Genomic DNA, 19,317 nt, shown 5'->3' with positions numbered 1-19,317 from the left:
CTAGAGTCTTGATTGGAGTTGGCTGAAATAATTAAGGAAGTCAAGCGGGCATTGTTGCCATCCCCAATATGTCCATGAGCTCAAGGTTGGCTGACAGTCTGCGATGAGATGAAACAGCCCAGTATCAATGTTGTGGTGTTGATTCCACACTCTGCTGATTCAGGACTGAATAATCTTCTCTCCCACTGCATCCGGATGACAGTTAGTTCTGCAAGAGGCATTTTGTGTTTTGTAGATGTTAGCGGACTTGATTATAAAGTACATGGGCAGCAACAGAGACCCTACCTTGTATGTTTTGCTGCTAGAGGCAAATGTTTTCCAACCTGCTGCCTCATTTCAGGGCTTTTAAATCCATATTAAGCTACCTAAAGAAGGAGCCTGATTTTCAGAGATGCTGAGTGATCCTGGCTCCCACTACATCCCTGGGCACTGCAGATGCTCAGCACATTTGAAAATGACACCCTTTATATTTAGAAGCTTTTTAGGCACCTGGGTTTGGTTTGAAAATGTTTGCAATGGCCAGTCTTTCTAGCAGTATGACCCGTCCATGCAGTCTGTGCCTGATCGGCACTGCTACGGGAGGCAGCTGTTGCTCTGACAGATGAGCTGAGATTAGAGCACTGTTTGAAATGTTCTGTCTATGGAGAACCTCTCCTGGCGGGAGGTACTCTGCCTCAGCATTTGGCGTTAATTTGTTTGGTGCTAGAGCTGCTGTGAGCTCTAGGGGAAGCAGAGGGGGCAGGTACCAGGGAGGTGTTCTCCTTATTTCCTCTGAGTAGGGAGAAGGCAGGGAGTGCCTTCTAGGTGCAGACAGATATCTGCCTTAAGTGGACAAGATGCACAGTACAGGCTACAGCAGTATCTGCAGTGTCCTGCTGGGGTGCTGGGCTACTGCACCCTCTTCTCCTGGGGCAGGCATCTCACATGCAAAATGACGTATTACTTACGTTATCTTGCACCCCAACCCCTGCTAAATCCCAACCATCTGAGCCCTGGTCTGCGGAATGCAATTTCTGATGGATGAAAGAAAAACACTACAGCCATGGCTTTCCACCCCGATATGCACTCTTGTCTACCAAGAAGCAGTTTTGACAGGTTTTCTTACTGATCAGGAAATACTCCCCAATTCCAAACAGATGGAATTTTATATCCACTGGCTACTTTAAAATATTTAAGACTTCTATTTGTTCATTTGTGATAAATATTATATTATGTAGAACCTCTTCGTGATTCTTATTATGTTCCAGATTTGCGTCATTTTAAAGATGATACCCTCAAATGGTTTGACTTGCCAATGTTCTGTTTGGGCAGGATGCAGGAGCGGAAAGGTAACAGGCTACCTGGACTTCAGTTTATGGGCAAGATTTTCAAAAATGGCTAGTGATTTTGGGTATGCAACCCAACCTCTTTAACAGAGGGCAGGTGCTCAGCACTTTCTGAAAATTACGCCCTTTTAAGATGTCTTAAGTTGGACACTCGAAAGCATAAGCTGCTTTTGAAAATCTTGATCCATGCTTGTCTCTCTCCATATAAGGCTGAATTACTCTAAAACCAAAACATTTCAAAACCAGGTAGCTATGAAGTAACAAGTGCACATCACTTACCAAATCCAAGTTCTGAATAGCAAGAAATAAAAAGCGAAGGAAATTGTAAATTTCACATCATCCACAAAATAACCAGCAATACACTAAGTGGGCCTCCATTCCCTTGCCTCCTTGTGCAGTCATTTACATCTGTGCAAAGTGGGTGTACATTTTACATGCACTTTGCACCAGTATGAGCAACCAAGGATACAAGGCAATAGAGAATTGAGCTCACTAGTAAACGAAGTACAAAAAGGCATATTTCATCCCAAAACAGCAAACTGAATTCTGATCATTAGGATTAAAATATATTCGAGCACTTGTCTAAATGTCTTCTGTGTCTATACCTCTTCATGCGGGAGATTGAAGATCTCTGATCCAGAGATCGGAACATTTTTGCCAGCAGTGTCCATTGATTTCATCAGTTCCCAGTGTAGCCTCAAGCCTCTCTTCCCTTAAGGAGATGGTCACGCCATCTACAAGGGGAAGGCGTGACCAAAGGACCCTGAGTTCCTTTCACCACTTCTGGCTGTGAGACAGAACCAGCTGGCAATGTTCCATTTTGTCCACTCACACATTACTTTACCTCAATGGTTCCCAAACTTTAACAGCCCGTGAACCCCTTTCACTAAATTGTGAAATCTCGTGAACCCCTCCTAAAAATGAATATTTCCAGGGATTTAAGTTTAAATTTCCTCAGTGTGATGGCTGCGCTTGCTTTTCCTGCATAGCTCTTGGAAGTCTGGAACCACTGGAGAAAGATAAAGTCTCAGGTCTGGTTCAGCATCAAGTCTGTTTCTGTATTTGGTTTTCAGATGTGCATACGAGGAAAACGCTTTCTCGCATAAGTATGTTGTTGAAAATGGTAACAAAACTGCAGCAGTTTTTTCTGCCAGAAGGGGATATTCGTTTCTTAAACTCAGCCAAAAGTTGATCAATGACAAATTTCTGAAACTCCTTTTCAGTTCATAATCACAGGAGATCTCAATCAATTTCTTTTTCCTTAGTGTTCAATATCTGTGTTGAGAAAGTGGTATAATCAAATGGGGTTGCGAATCCAGTAATGATCACCTGACGTAGCTGGAAAGTATTCCCTGAAAGTTGTGCGAAGTCCTTTTAGGTGTGCAGTTATATTGGTTTTAGTGCACTGATCCAACTGAAGTTTGTTCTGCCAGGAAGTCATGAAGATTACTGAAACACTCAGTTTGATTGTTTTCCAAACAACTTTCCCAGAACTGCAACTTCTTTGTCAGGGATTCAGCTCGCTCTTGCACATTGAAAACTGTTATATTGAGGCCTTGAAGAGATAAATTTAGGTCATTAATTCTTGACAAACTATCTGCTAAATAAGCTATGCTATGGAGCCAGGCATTATTTTCCATACAGCTGGCAAGGTAGAAAGGGTGGCTGTTGAAAAAAACTAGGATTTCCGTTCTAAGCTCAAGCAAGCGCACAAGGATTTTGCCCCGTGACAGCCATCTAACTTCAGTATTGGTCAACAGACAATTGTGTATACTACCCATTTCTTCACAAAGTACGTGAAATATTCTAGAATTTTTTGGCCGTGATTTTATGAAATTCACCATTTTCACTGCATTGTCCAGCACTTCCTTCAGTCCCTCAGGCATGCGTTTTGTTGTGAGGGCTTGTCTATGGATGCTGCAATGAGTCCAAGAGTCTTTTGATGCAACCTTTTTTGTTCGAGCTACAAATCCAGTATACTTGCCCGTCATTGATGTGGCCCCATCAGTGCAAATGCCTATGCAACGAGACCAATCTATTTCCTTTTCTTGAAAATATGCATTAGTCAGATTGACGATATCTTCTCCAGTTGTACATTCTTCCAATGGTCAGCAAAACAACAAGTCGTCTTCAACCATACCTTCATTCACGTAACGTACAAACAGTAGCAAAATAGCTAGATTAGCTACATCATTTGATTCATCCAACTGTATAGCATAATATGGACTATTTTTCACTCTGTGTACAATTGTGGTCTCTACATTATTTGACATGTAATTAATTCTTCCTGACAACGTATTATTGGACAAAGGTATCATGTCAATCCTTTTTGCAGCCTTTTCTCTGAGCATGCAATGAATTACGTCTTTTATACATGAACCAATCAAGCTCTCTGCTATGGTATGGGCTTCTGATGGTTTTGCTAATTGGTAGCTCACGTGGTATGACGCTTCAAGTGCATTTTCATTATCAGTACTTGCTTTGGATATAAAACTGGTAATGTCACTTTTCCTTTCAGCTAATTTTCGCTTGAAAAAATCAACAGGCGTGTCGAGTTGAGCAGGATGCCTAGTTTCTAAATGGCGCCGAAGTAGAGAAGGTTTGAGGCTGCTGTTTGCTAGAACATCACCACAAATCACACACAGTGGTTTTGGACATTCTTGATCACCAATGCATGTAAAGCCATATTTTATATAATCGTCGTCATATTTTCTTTTCTTTGTAAGTGACTTTCTAGGACCATCATGATCATTAGACTTAATTTCCACAGTGTGGACTTGAGGAAACACTAACTGATTCTTGCATCTTTACGCTTTCCTTTCAGCCACTTATCCATTGAACTTGTGTACAAAAGTTCTAATAAAAATAACACAGAGAGACTGCTAACAACCAACAAACTAAGAAATGAGAAGATTCACTGAGGTCTCACTGAAGCAAAACAGCACTCCAGAGAGAATGACAATTACTGAGGCACCTTAACACTGCTACACTGGCTACAATGTGCTTCCAGCTGGTTTGGCTTGCAAACAGCTTTTCTTCCGCCACGAGGTCCGTCCCTACGAGGGTGCCCTGCGAGGGACAAATTAGCTTGGACCACCCCCCACGTACAGCGTGGCCCCTGCTCACTCTGCCCTCGATGACAAGCCAGAGGTCTGAGCTGCCACCTGTGCGCCTGGGGTCTCAGCTCCCGCCCTGCCCATCACAGGGCTCCGGCTACTGGCCCTGCACCGGGGTCTGGGCTGCCGGCTCCGCACTCTGTGGGGCTCCAGTTGCTGGACCCCGTTGGCTGCCCCAGTCAACTGAGCTCGGGTTGCAGGTCCCGCTGACCGCCGGGGCTCGGGCTGCTGGCCCCAACTGCCCAGCCCCACTCTCCCTGGGGCTTGGGTTGCCAGCCCCACATGGAGTGCTGGGGTTCGGGCTGGTGACTCCCCTGCTGATGGGGGCAGGGCTCAGGCTGCCAACCCCAACGGCCCGGCCCCACTCTCCCTGGGGCTCGGGCTGTCTGCCCTGCAACCGGGTCCCACCTGCTGTCTCCAATGCTCAGGGTCCTCTGGCCGCCATTAGTGAAATTTTTCTGGCAAATCCCCTGTAACGTTCTGCGAAGCCGTTTGGGAACCACTGAACTAGGGTCTCTGGACCTATCAACACCCTTTAAAAGTATCCCTAAGAATAAAGAACCAAAAAAGTTGGATCTCCTGGGCATAAAAAGTCATTTGTCCTCGAGCGTACAACTTCGCTTAGCAAATTATCCGGCTCTTCTTTCTCGCTATGACTATTTTCATGGGATAAGACTGAGGAGTTTCTGGATAAATGTCCACCGTACTTTAGAAAGGACTTGAAATCTCTCATCTCAAGTCAGTTAATGGCTAAGACCTCTGTATAAGTTGCAACTGGTGCTGCTGATACAGCATCAAGTTCTTTGAGTGCTGGTGTCTCTGTGTGTACACAGGCTCCATGCTCTTGAGACTGAAAGATTGTTGCAAGAAGTGTCCATTGGTCCACCTCTGTACTTTTCCACTCCTTGTGCCCCAGATGAACGGTATAAGGGATGGTGTGGACCGTCCACCTCTCCATTTCCTTTCTACTGCTGTGTGGTGTGAGACAAAACCCTCCAGTGTCCATGAAGCTGATCATTCGACTTCATTTCTGTAAGTATTGTAAAAAATAAAATTTTGTTAATAGCAGTTTAGAGTTAGTTTAGTTAGATTTTGGGGACTCCCCTGTCTGGGGCTGCTGCCATCCTGGTAAAGGATTCAGATTATGCCCAGGATTCCAGGCTTCAAGAACAGAATCTCCTGCCCCCGATCCTTCGTGGTCAGCGATGACCATTAGAGGTGCCCATACTTCTTTGGAGAAGCTCATATCTCTGCTAAGTGGAATATCTGCCATTCCGTTCCCAGTTGAGCCCTGTAAGCTCAGGAATTCAGACTTAGGAAACATCTCATGGAATGTGCTGTGAGGCCCCAGCCTAATCTGCCAATGTACATGGGCGGGTGGGGGGTCTGCCTGGCCCAGAAGCATTGAGGAACATACCACCCAGCTCCATTGTCTCTGAGACAGGGGCGAGCAAAGATAGAGCTGAGAAATCCTTTTCCCAAGCTCACCATGAGGGTAGAAAGCCTAAAGAGAAATCCCCCTCCAGAACAACCTCCTAAGGTGAGGGCTGCTTCCCCAGCACCTTCACGAATGAGTGACTCTTCGTGCCTGGTTCCAAGAGGCTTAAGAGCACGTACGAGTTATGATACCATCCCACTGGATCCAAATAGTATAAGTACCTGCATGTTGGCACTGTTGATACCAAGCAAAGAGAGGCATGAGCCAAGGCTCGGATAACCATCGGTACTGGCAAAGGACGTTCAAGAACCCCATGTACCACTGGTACCAATGTGAGCGCCTAAGGTAACACCAGCTCCCAAGGGAGAAGACTCTTCAATCCCCTGATGACCACTTCACTCCAGGGGATATCTTTGTTGTTCTGGACCCAGGTTCTCCCCTTTTATTGGACCTGGTCTTTACAAGGGAGATTCTTACACTGGCAGTCCACGAACACTACTACTTACTGGACTCATGGATCATCCTTTCAAACCATTGGGTTTCTTGTTCCCAGTTGTCTTCATGGACAAATACAGCTTTCCTTGTGGCTATTACATCAGCACGTAAGGTGAGTGAGTTGTAAGCATCTTCTGCCATATATGATTTTCTGCAAAGACAAGGTTATTCTCAGACTGCACCCTAAATTATTTTCTAAAGTGCTGAGTGATTTTTCATTTAAATAAATAAATCTGTATGTTTACCAGTGTTCTTTCTGAAACCACACTCAACCAAGGGTGAAGCTGAATTACACATATTAGATATCATATGTGCCTTGTCCATTTATTTCACTAGGAAAAAATCTTCTCCAGTAGGAATAGAGAGGTTATTTTACCTGTGTATTTGGCACTGGTGCGACTGCTGCAGAAAAACTGTCTCCACTTCAGGTGTTCACAGTTCAAGAAGGATATTAATAAATTGGAGAGGGTTCAGAGAAGAGCCATGAGAATTATTAAAGGATTAGAAAATGTGCCTGATAGCGATACTCAAGTAGCTCAATCTACTTTGCTTAACAAACAAAAGGTTAAGAGGTGACTTGATTACAGTAAGTTAATATCTACATGGGGAACGTTTAAAAATGGGCTCTCCAGTCTAGCAGTGAGAAGTGTAATATGACCCAATGGCTGTAAGCTAGTTAAACTTAGACTGGAAATAAGGCGTAAATTTTTAACAGTGAGAGAAATTAACCATTGGAACAATTTATCGCTGGCGTGGTATATTCTCCATCATTGACAATTTTTAAATCAAGATTGGATATTTTTCTAAAAGATCTGCTCCCAGAATTATTTTGGAGGAAGTTCTCTGGCCTGTGTTAGACAGGCAGTCCAACTAGATGACCACAATGGTCCCTTCTGGCCTTGGAATCTATGAATTTAGGTCATCCCCTCTGCTCTTTGCTTCTGTTGCTGAAAGATCTAAGGTTCAGGCAATTTCATCCCAGAGAATTTCTAGATGGATGTCAGGTTGTATAAAGTTATTTTATGAGATGGCCAGTTTACAGCTACCTGGGAACATTAGGACACATTCAGCCGGGGCCCAGGCAGGCTCATTTAGAGGTATTCCTACAGTTGATAATTGTAGGGATGCTACCTGGACTAATGTACGTTCACAAAACATCATTGTGGCGATGTCGCATGCAGGTGCTCACCTGGGCGGGGCTCTATTAAAATCCGTATTTAATTAGACTCGCAGTAGTACCCTCTGTCTGTATGGTGTACTCCTTGTGAACCACCGGATGTGGATCATATATAGGCAAGCATACAAAGAAGAAAGGGAAGTTACTTACCTGTTCAGTAACTGGAGTTTTCAAGATGTTTTCTACATGTGTTCTACAACCCACCCTCCTTTTCCCCACTACTGCCAGACCTAATATCTTGGACTGAGTAGTGGTGAAAGATCTGAGGATCAGTTGGTCACACTTTCCCCTTTTATGCCCTTGGGGGTGAGAGGAGACAGGCTTGAGGCTATGCAGGGAGCGGGTGTGACCAATGGACACTGCTGGCTAAAGTGTTCCAATATCTGGCACGTGGAGAACATATAGAGAATACATCTCAAAGAATTCTAGTTACGGACCAGGTAAGTAACCTCCTTTGTAGTCTTGATTTTTATATCTAAATTTTCTTACAAAATATGTTATGTCAGAAATATTGTTAATACCCTTGACAATTAACAGTAAAATATTTTGTACCATGCTGGTTGTCAATCTGTTTGTGTAAGTTAATAGAGGCTAGTCTACTCTACACAGGCCCTGCTGATACAACTATATTGGCAGAGCCTTCTAGTGAAGGCACAGCATATGCCAACAGAAGGAGTTTTTCTGCCACCATCATAACACTACTCCCTGTCTACACTACAGTATAGTTAGATTAACATAAATCGCCTTGCACTGACCTATGTGTGCACATGTTCACATTCAATTTGTCTGCAGCTGACATAATCGCCCTGTTACAGCAGTGCAGTAAAAACATCTCCCCAAACGGCATAGAACTATGGTCAACCTACTGAGGTTGACACAGTCTGAATGCAGACACTGCATGACTTGTGTTGACCCTTATAGTCCTCCAGCTGCTGTCCCACAATGCCCCATTCCCTGTCACAGTGACCACTCTAGTCACAATTGTAAACTCCACTATCCAGTAGTCATAGAGACTTGAAACCACTCCTCCCCCTTTTTAAAACTTCCTGCATGCAGCATGATTTTGAAATGCCTTTCCCTGAATGCCCACCTTGGTAAGCACATCTAGCAGCTCTCCATTGTGTGCAACTGCCTGACCATCCAGGCTGGTTCCAAGCACTAGACATGCTCCTGGCTGGAGTAGGCAGAAATATTGGATCTCCTGAGCCTGAGAGAAGAGACTTTGCAAGCACAGCTGCAGAAGAGCTATAGCAATGTGCAAACAAATTGTTCAGGGGATGCAGGCAAAGGGGTATAACAGGGATCAGCAGCAGTGCTGTGTGCACTTTGCCAGGGATGCCACAAAGTTAAGGAGTGCAATAGATTTGGTGCTGTGCTACAGACCTGCCACTTCATGTCATACTTGCTGCAGACCGCACCAGCACCCAGCAGACCACCATGAATACCTCTGAGGAGCCTAAGCCAGAGACCCCTGCCATGAATGGTGAAGAGGAGGTGGGAAATGGGGCGGGGGACTCCTACCAAGCCACAAGCCAATTTGAGACGTCAGTGTAGCCAGTCGTGCCAGGTGATTGCAGATGAGCCTGATGAAGGGGAAGGGAACTCAGGTAAGCGTGTGCACGCATTTTTTGTTACATTGCTCAAATTTAAGATGCACCCGAACCATTCCAGGCTCGCAAGACAAAGATATTGACTTTCATTGTTTTATTCATACTAGAAGAGTGGTGGTACAAGAGACAGATAGACCGACTTGGTATCTTCTTTTCATTCCCATTAGGTTGGGTGGGGTGGTGGTGGCATGCAGAGCATTTTGTTTATATTGCATAGAGATTTCCTTTTTGTCCTCCTGAGAGATCTCGAAACTTTCAGGGAGATGCTCTGCAATCCTCTCCCAAAGGTTCCCAGGGATGGCTGCCTTATTTCTTCCTCCACAGACGAACACTTTCCCACATCGCTCTGTCGTGAGTTCGGCTGATACCATTGCAGTAAACTGGCTAGCAACATTCGAGCTCAGGACGCCAGTAGCAGCTGTGTTCTCTGTGCCTTTGTGACCCTTGTGTGAGATCAGCTAAAACCACCACCGTCTGTGGAAAGTAGTTCTAATATTCAGTGCTATTGTCTTATACTCATACCCATGAAACAGGGACCAACATTTTATAGCTTCATGCAAAAGAAAGTCCTTATCCCCCTTGTCCCTGGTGGGGAACGGAGAGTGGTGCAGGGCTGAGCTGTTCCAAAGCTGAAGCATCAATAAGCTTTTCTCATTAAAAGTGTTTATGCAAATAGGGGAAGGCAGCTTTGAAACTTATCTTTCCCTTTCCCCTGTGACTGTAAATTCAGTGGTACAGCTGTACTGCTTTTATAAAGCAGCTTCTCGCATGGTGGCTTTGAGCAATGCTCCCTTTACACCTGCAGAACTCCTGACCCTGATAGAGAAGAAAACTAGGGAGCACACGTTCTGAGAGATGCTGTACTGGACCATGAAAAAAGGACTGATATGACCAAAAGCATGGAAAAATGTGATATCTTCCATTGTCATTTTGCAGTGTTTGTTGTAGCTGTGTTGGTCCTAGGATACTAGAGAAACAAGGTAGGTGAGGTAGTATCTTTTATTGGACCAACTTTGGTTGGTGAAAAAGACACAAGCTTTTGAGCTTACCACTGAGCTCTTCTTCAGGTCACGTGTGAAGAACTCTAAGTAAGCTCAAAAGTTTCTCTTTCAGCAACAGAAGTTAGTCTAATAAAAGATATTACCTCGCCCTCTTGTTTTTTCTAGCATGGAAAAAAAAGTCCCTGGAGTCCCACCAGGACAAAGAGGGAAACAACCTAAGCCATAATTCAGCAAATCCAAATGCTGTACATCCTGGTTCACCCTGCTTGCAGCTTTCTGAACAGCTGTGTTCTTAAAGAAGTGACTGTCATGCACTTTCCCTGACCAACCCATGTTGATATCTGTGAAATGTTACTTATGAGTCACCAATGCTTGAATAAGCATAGAAAAGTAGCCATTTTTGCTGATCTGCTTTGTGGCAAGGTGGTCTGTTGCCAAAAGAGGAATATGCATGCTGTGTATGGCCCCACTTCACTTTGGGTAGTCTATTACTGCAAATCTATTCACTATGTCCTGCATATTGCCAACAGTCACAGTCCTGTGTAGCAGATAACTGGCCCTACACACTTGCATAACTGAGTTACCTTCTGTTCTTTAGGGTGCATTGTCCTGTCCCCTTCCTTCCACATGTACCCTCACCGATAACACACCTTCCTTCCTCTCCTTTGTTTTTGTTACCTCCTGTCACCATCACCCCCCATTTGTAACTTCAGGTCTAAATTCTAGATGGTCAATTCTTCAAGCCAGAATCCAGTATATTTTAGAACAGAGACAGTCATGGCTTGGCTTTTAAATGCTTGTTTGTGCCATAGGTGGGAGATCATGCTATTGGTGCTTGGAACCTAAGTGTCTCTTACATTTTTATCCTTTATGTAAAGAAATAGAGACATTAGGTCATTTTCAGCTTTTTCTCTAGCCCGTTTGTGCTGCCTGGGTGGCACAAAGCACTTGACAGCTATCCTGACAAAACTGCATGGAGTTTCCCCAATCCAACTTTAGCGGATGGCTACAGCTGTTGTAAGAGGAGCAGCCCTTCTGTTCCATAAATTAACAATGGGGATCAACAATGTGGGAGAGTATTGACTTTTCAGGAGTCAGACCACTTTTAAACAATGTTACAGAAGAATGACACAGTATCATTGCCCAGACCTGCCCCTAGCATTGACCCTCACTGCTGCTGCCCCACCCATGACGGAGCATCACCCCTACGCTGTGACACTCCCTAACCCCAACCCTGAGCATCACCCCCACTGTGACACCTCTGCCCCCAGCATTTATCCTTATCGCAGTGAGATTGACCAGCCCCACCTATGCAGTACAGTACATTGTCCAACAGTGTGACATTGCTCTGTAACACCCCCAGCTGCCCAGCCAAGACCCTAGTACTGAGCGCTGCCCCTAGTGTGACACTGCCCAGCCTCACCCCTCCCAGCCCTGACTCTCATCCCTGTGTAAGGCTGCCCCATGCCACCCCAGCACTGAGCATCACCCCCCAATGTGACACCTCTGCCCCCAGCTTTGATCCTCATCCCAGTCCTGCCCACCCAGCACAGGGCATCACCTTCACAGTGTGATGCCCCTAGCCCTGATCCTCCTCCTAATGTGGCACTACCCAGCCTGCCCACTCGCACTGATCGTTGCCCCTAATGAGTGTGACGTGGCCCAGCCCCACCCCCAGCACTGAGCCCCACCTCTCAGCAACCCACAGTGCGACACGGCCCAGTCCTGCACTGAGCCCGCCCCGTAGTGTGGCACTGCCTTGCCCCCAGCACTGAGCCCCGACCGGCACTGTGACACCGCCCGCCCCCGCGTTGGATTCTAGTACTACGCGGATCTGTGACGACAGGTAGTTTGTCCTCGCTAACTTACCGTACATGGGAACTGGCCCCTTGTGGTCGGTGATTGGCTGGTAGGAAGTGGGAGAGGGTGCTGTTAGCCGCGCGTGCGTGGGAGCGATGTGTCCGGTGGCTCGTGAGGGGCGGCGCTGAGCAGGTACCGGGGGGTGGCAGAGAGCCCCTCACACCACAAGGCTCGACTGGGGAGCGCGCTGGCCCTACCGCTCACCACGGACCCGGGCGGCCGCGGGGGCGAAGCCTCGCACAGCATGCCTGGCGGCCGGTGCTCCGGGGCGGGGCCCGGGGCTCCTGGCTGCGGCCCGGAGCGTTCTCAGCGGTCCTCTGGCGAGCCCCTGGCTGTGCCTGCGGGAGCATTGGGGGCGGCCGGGGACACGGCTCCGGAGGAGCGAGGGACCTGCTGCGCTGGGGAAGGGCCGCTCGGCTGCAGCCTGCCTCTGGGCTGGTGTTGAAAGCGGCGGGACCGTTTCCTCCCGCTTCAGAAAGCGAGTCCGAGGCGGAGCGGGCCCGTGCGAGGCGGGCGGTGTGACGCGCTGCTGCCTCAGCCGTTAGTGCTGAGGGTACGTAGCGCTGCACTGAGATCCCCGCGGCTGACTCGGGCCAAGGAGCTGGAGTCCGGGCCCAGGGGCACTGCGAGCGGGGAGCCTGCGAGCATGGACACGGCAATAAAACAGCCTCTTAGCCCGAGGTCCACGAGCCGGAGTCAGCTGGTACGGGCCAGCCGCGGGTGTCTAATCCCAGCGTAGACCTGTCCTAAGAGCTCACGTAGAACAGACCCAAACAGCAGGTAAAGCAGTTCTGCTTACAGGACATGGTGCGTGTTTTCAGGAGAGGCTGGGTGATGTGAGGTAAATGGATGAATGTTCACGTTGCATTGCTGGATGAGAAGTACAATAGTAGTGCTTGACGTTCTCCAGAGTTTTAATAGGTCTTGTGGAGAAACTCCCAGACTGATTGATTTGCAGCAGGTGGGGTGACTAAAGCAGCAATCCAGACTCCTGGCTGCTGAGGTCTGTGCTTAGGAAGCTGCTGCTGTATCTTAGTTTATTCTGGCTGGGGCATTTTTAATCATGCTGAAGAGTCTGGTGGTGTGGTGTTGTGTGAAAAAGTTTGAGCATATTAATAGAGCTCTTTAATTTCCCACAAGCTGAAGGTGAAATGTCCTGCAGGGCATGTTCTAGTATGGCTGTCTATTGGTGCTTGCTGAGACAGGCAATCGTTACACCAGTTTCTTGATAGCCTCATTTGTCAGCTGTGGGTTTTTTAGGCTGATTCTTATGAACACAGACACATTCTACCCAGTCCCTTAGCTGCTGTGGTTTTGGGCTCCCTTCCCCAGTGAATAATTTCACTGCTGCCTACAGTTCTGAGCAGCCTCAGGGAGACTTACCCAGAAACTTGATAACTTCATTCTGTAGCTGCTTGGCAAAATTCTGAGCAGTAGCTGCAGAAGCCCTAATGCTGTCTTATCTGCAGATACAGGAAGACAAGACTGCTCATTGGTTACACCTGCTTCTTTGCAGTCTTTCACGAGAAATGTCACTTTTTCAAACAAAGGAAAAGCATAGAGTCTGGAAAAATAGATGACTAGCTTCTCCCCTTCCCACCCTAAACACTCAGAAGCAGGAAGCTTTTGGTTCTCAGCCATTCCCTTAGGGGCCCTTTAATCTCTACCACATTTCTGATTTGCACCAAGCTAGTCATAATAGCAGCCCTCAGTCAGGGAAGGACTAGCTTATCACAGATTGTTCTAGGAAGTGTCCAATTTAGTCCAGGAGAAGGATGTTTAGACACCTGGGTTGGATGAGGAACTTAGAGAAAGTTCTGCACCCTGGAGCAACTGTTGGCACCAAAGGGAAAGTTAATCTCCTTGCCCTGCTAAAGCCCACAACTTAGTTTCAGTTCTGTGAGATGACTATTTAAAAGTGCATAGTCTTGCTGGCCTCATTGAAATTGTGTGTGTTTATTCTTGCCTGTTCCTGCCACCTTTCAGCTGTTTGGCTGGAGCAGCCTAAGCAAGACATCAAAGAGCTGAGTCTGTACTTTCTGATCAAAGTCCTCCCCCACGCCCCAAGTAAACAAGGCTGTGTTTCAGCTACTTCTGTGCCTGTTTGAGGGAAGGGCAGATTGTGTCTAAAATATTTATTACAATGGGAAAAAGTCTTAACAGTCCCATAACTCAGGAGCTCAAGGGCGTTTTCTCTATTAAAATCCTGTTTGGGTAGAGATGACACATGACAAATTTCACTCCCAAATGTGGAAGTTTTGGGATAGCCTAGTGTGTGAGTTCTCACCTTTTGTGCATACCCCAGCTAGTCAGTGTTGGGTTGAGGCAGGAACTCCCCCTCCAAGATGCTTTCCATAAGTAGCCAGTCCAAGGGTTCTTGCATCTTCCTCTGAAATACCTGAACTGGCTTCTCTTAGAGATAAGATACCAGACTACAAGTCATACTCCTGGGGGAATTCTGCACCAAAAAATTAAAAATTCTGCACACAATATTTTAAAACTTCAAAATTGTTCAAATTTTATTTGTCAAAATAACACTATATAATCACACCAGTTTCAATTATTTTGGTAATTTATTTCAAAATATCTGTCATCAAGTATGTCTGTAACTCTCTACTCCTGGGGGAATTTTTTGTCTGTGTTGTTAAAGAAACCCCTCTGACGGCTGGGCAGACTACGGCCTGCGGGCCACATCTGGTCTGTCAGACCATTTAATCCGGCCCTCAGCTCCCGCTGGGGAGCAGGGTCAGGGGCTTGTCCCGCTCCGTGAGGCTTCCAGGAAGCAGCCGGCATGATTTCCCCACTGGCTCCTATGTAGTACGCAGAGGCGTGGTCAGGTGGCTCTGCACACCACCCCATCCGCAGGCGCTGCCGCTGCAGCTCCTGTTGACTGTGGTTCCTGGCCAGTGGGAGCTGCCAGGGTGGTGCCTGCAGATGGGGCAGCGCGCAGAGCCACCTGGCCACACCTTGGAGTTAGAGGGGGGACATGCTGCCGGGAGCGGCTTCAGGTAGGCGCTGCCGGGAGCGGCTTCAGGTAGGCGCTGCCGGGAGCGGCTTCAGGTAGGCGCTGCCGGGAGCGGCTTCAGGTAGGCGCTGCCGGGAGCGGCTTCAGGTAGGCGCTGCCGGGAGCGGCTTCAGGTAGGCGCTGCCGGGAGCGGCTTCAGGTAGGCGCTGCCGGGAGCGGCTTCAGGTAGGCGCTGCCGGGAGCGGCTTCAGGTAGGCGCTGCCGGGAGCGGCTTCAGGTAGGCGCTGCCGGGAGCGGCTTCAGGTAGGCGCTGCCGGGAGCGGCTTCAGGTAGGCGCTGCCGGGAGCGGCTTCAGGTAGGCGCTGCCGGGAGCGGCTTCAGGTAGGCGCTGCCGGGAGCGGCTTCAGGTAGGCGCTGCCGGGAGCGGCTTCAGGTAGGCGCTGCCGGGAGCGGCTTCAGGTAGGCGCTGCCGGGAGCCTGCCCCAGTCCCCTGCCACAGCCCAGATCCCCCTTCAAACCCCTTGATCCCAGCCCAGAGCCCCCTCTTGTACCCCAAGCCCCTCATCCCCAGCCCCATCCCAGAGCCCCAATAGCTTGCCCCATCCTGATCCCCCTCCTGCTCTCCGAACCCCTTGGTTCCAGCCTGGAGCCCACTCCTGCACCCTGAACTCCTCATTTCTGGCCCCACCCCAGAGCCCACACCCCCAGCAGGAGCCCTTGCCCCCTCCTGCACCCCTACCCCGAATTTCATGACCCGCCATGCAATTTCCATACCCCAATATGGCCCTCAGGCCAAAACATTTGCCCACCCCTGCACTCTGACAACCCAATTCCTGTTTCTCTGCTCCCTCCCCTGCATAGCCCAGCTGGGGGGCCAGACACACTCCCCCCCCCCCCCCCCAGGGACCAGCTGCAGGCCCCCCAGAGCCCAGCCATAGGGCCCTCCGTGGCCTAGACACTCACATCCCCTCCCCCCTAGAGGTTGGCTGCAGGCCCCCCCCCAGCCCAGACACACACACCCTTTCCCCCTCCGAGCCCAGCCATGCACCCTCCACCAGCCCAGATACTTCCCCTTCTCCCCCCCCCCCCGAGGCCAGCTGCGGGCCTCCCCCATTGCAGAAACACACCCCCCTTCTCCCCCCCTCCCCCAGCCCAGCCATGCACACACCCCCAGCCCAGACACTTCCCCTCCCCCCTCCCCTGAGGCCAGCTGCGCCTCCCCAGCCCAGACACACTCACCCCCTCCCACCTAGAGTCCAGCCATAGGGCGTTCCCCAGCCTAGACACTCACTCCTCCCCCTCAGAGCCCAGCTGTGGGGCCTTCCCCAGACCAGACACTCTACCTCCTACCCAGGGATCCAGAGGAGAAACGGCCTGATACTGGGTCCCAGGCTTGCACAGAGTTTCCTGTGCGCCACTGCCTCCTTCCTTCAGGGCATGCTGGGAACTGCAGCTGCTGGGAGCCCTCCAGTTCACTCCACTTTTCCCCAGCCTTGTCTTCTATTTGTGAGCTGGGCTCAGCCGGGTCCAGTGGCTTCTGATGGCAGCCAACATCTCTGCAGCCCATTTCTGTGGGGGCGGGAAGGAAATTCTGCGCACACAACATTAATTTCTGCAAAATTCTGCCTTGTGCAGTGGTGCAGAATTCCCCCGGGAGTAAAGTCCGATCCAGTGTGAAAATTGCTATGTTCCTAAAGAAAAATGTGCAATCTTAAACTTGCTGGGTTAAGAAGTGGGGGGTGGGGGGAGTGTTTACCCTTTTTTAGCTGTTTAGAAGTGTTTAATTGCAAACTTTGGGTGTTGGCTATCCATTTTTACCTGGAGAGCTAGTAGGGTTGTGGTACTGTGTGAAGGAAGCAATTCCTGAGCCAACCGAGAGGAAAGGGTTTTTAGTCAGTTTATCTGAAATTGTATTTAAACTCATATTTAGCTGAAATGTTAGACAAACAGTTGAGAAGGAAGATTTCTGAAGATATGCCTTTTCTGCTTAGGGCACAGAGCTCTTTTTCCAGTTCTTTGGCTCTTGTAGGGGACACCTTAATCAAAAGCAGAAAATGAAACCTTATTATTTCTAAAGGTAAAACAAGCACTGCATCTGCCTTTTGGGGGGAGAGAAGAAAATATATGTACAGTATATAAAGAAGCAAAAAAGACAAATTAGGTGACTTATTTTTTGCAGATCACCTTAAATTATAGGTGTGACTGAGTGTCTGCAGTAGCAAAATAAGAACAGCTTGCTGAGGACAGCTGTACGCTCCTTCCCGCATTCAAAGGTTTTTACTTGGCTGTTTACAGGTTTCTAAAGTTGCAGTAAAATTAATGGCCAAGTTCATTTAGTGTAGAGGCCAAGATACTTCACAAACCAATTAAGTACTGAACCCTTGATTCTTTTCAGAGTAGCAGCCATGTTAGTCTGTACCCGCAAAAAGAAAAGGAGTACTTATGGTACCTTAAGAGACTAAGAAGTGAGCTGTAGCTCACGAAAGCTTATGCTCAAATAAATTTGTTAGTCTCTAAGGTGCCACAAGTTCTCCTTGATTCTTGTCGCTTTGCCACTGTAACTTCCAGTTGCATGGAGAATTTAAAAGGGAGCTGTGAGGCGCACGAACAGAGTTCTTTTCTTTTTTCTTTTTTTTTTTTTTTTTAAATTTCCTTATTTGTTACTAATAGCATCTTAGCTGACAGAATTTGAAAATATCAAATTCACTGCACATGGCTGTTTAGGCAATAAGAATGGGCAAGTCAGTTTCTAATCTGTGCCTGCACTGCATTTGGACATGAATCTGCAATGTTCAGGCTACAATGCTGCAGAACATGTTGTGTTCCTTTAAAAAAGCTTTTGTGAAAATAGAGGGGGAGGGGGGGAAGCATGGAAACATTTCTATTGGTGGGAGACCTTTTTAAACTAGATTTATTTTCAGAACCTAAACCTTGGGCCTAAGTCGATTTTTTCAGTGTCATTCTAGGCCCATTTACACTACATGTTCAGCCATATCACAGGGAAGCACTTAACATACTGTTGTGTCCCCAGTCATGGTTAGAGTATGACTTTGGTGTTGAAACAGGACTATAAAAGGATACAGTCAACAGTGGTCCTTGTGACTGAGGGGTTCTTTTAGGTAGCTGGGTGTTTCTGTGGAGGAGCTTGGAAGGCAGGACCCATTGATGTGACTCCTTATTTAAATTGAGCCAATGCAGGAGCCAGGCTCTGGAGTGATGTCCTTTTGAGTGTTTGTGTTGCTAAGAAGGTGAGCTGCTGCAGTTTGAACAGTTGGAGCCTTATGTCGGTGAATTCATTTCTAGATATATTGCTACGGTAATCTAGTTGAACGATCACAAATGCTCAGGTCACTTGTGGCTGGGCCTGAGTCTGACAAGCTGAGACAAGCATAGATTGAAATCTCTTTCTGCAGCCAGAGATTTATGATGGGTCCAGGATTGTGTCTATAGACTTGACTATCTGAGGAGAGGTAAAATGCTGGCAGCAAGTTCTTCGAAGCATTTTACTCCACTGGTATTGCCTCCATCCAAACCAGGTTGAGTTTCATCTTCTTTTCATCCGGCACTACTGTTTCCTTTAGTATTTGGATAGCTGGGTATGATCCATGTATTGCTGAGTCCATGAGGCCCTATGATTTTACCTACTGGCTCCATGCAACCCATCTGTCAATAGTATGGATCCCTATGGCACTCCATAGGAGTGGGCTCTGGAGATGGAAGACAGTTTCCCAGCATGACTCTTGTGGTTTGATCGAAAAAGGAAGGATTGGAATGTTTTTTTCAGTGTGCTGTTGCATGCCTGTGCTGTGTCTCTGAGATAGGACAGCTGCATTTTATGACTGACCGTATACAAGGCCTTACAGATCCAGCAGTCATAGTATGGCTATACACCAAAATCCAGGGATAAGAAGCAGTCATCAGTATGTCCACAGATTCAGTTCTGTCATGCCCTGGCCTGAAGCTTTATTGGAAGAGATCCAGGATATTGGCAGTGGAGTGGGAGACAGCTCTTTACTCAGAAATGGGAGGTTGGACTCTGAGCATTGGGCAATGAGATTGGTTGCGTTGAATAACAGTTTAAGTACTTGTTGCATTTGGAATCTTTTCTGAGGGATGGTAGAATTTGCTCCCCAGAAAAGATTTTGGTTGTCATATGATTTCATGCGGAGCTTTTGGGACTTCCTTTTGGGCCAGTTTGAGAGGAAGGGTGTTGTGTTTTTGGGCCTGCGTTTTATGACTGTTTCCTGACACTAATTATTCACGACTTTAATGTGGATTGCGCACATAGTTAGAGTTCCCATCTACACAACAAAATGCAGACATGCTTTAG

The 19,317-nt window shown here is 47.7% G+C and overlaps 2 protein-coding genes across 8 annotated transcripts in view; both read left to right on the top strand.

Moving 5' to 3' along the window:
* CHUK (component of inhibitor of nuclear factor kappa B kinase complex) overlaps positions 1 to 8,107 on the top strand; it is an 87,873-nt gene extending 79,766 nt beyond the window's left edge. The window contains exons 21-22 of one of the 2 annotated variants that reach the window (XR_005226303.2): positions 5 to 4,046; positions 4,150 to 8,107. Coding sequence is in view for 1 of the 2 variants with exons in the window: in XM_037905624.2 (XP_037761552.1) it covers positions 5 to 31 (27 nt within the window). In the remaining variant the exon portion in view is untranslated. Of the gene's footprint in view, positions 1 to 4 lie in introns of both variants that reach the window. The other variant, XM_037905624.2, reaches the window with a different exon arrangement.
* Positions 8,108 to 11,851: 3,744 nt separating this feature from the next.
* ERLIN1 (ER lipid raft associated 1) overlaps positions 11,852 to 19,317 on the top strand; it is a 57,189-nt gene continuing 49,723 nt past the window's right edge. Inside the window, exon 1 of one of the 6 annotated variants that reach the window (XM_043551787.1) lies at positions 11,852 to 12,008. The gene's annotated coding sequence lies outside the window, so the exon portion shown is untranslated. The other 5 variants (XM_043551786.1, XM_037903438.2, XM_037903439.2 and 2 more) reach the window with 5 other exon arrangements.

This window comes from Chelonia mydas, chromosome 7 (assembly GCF_015237465.2).
Source record: "Chelonia mydas isolate rCheMyd1 chromosome 7, rCheMyd1.pri.v2, whole genome shotgun sequence".
In the NCBI taxonomy this organism is placed as follows: domain Eukaryota; kingdom Metazoa; phylum Chordata; order Testudines; family Cheloniidae; genus Chelonia; species Chelonia mydas.
The sequence above is the reverse complement of the archived record's forward strand: the minus strand, read 5'-3'. Positions and strand labels throughout refer to the sequence as shown.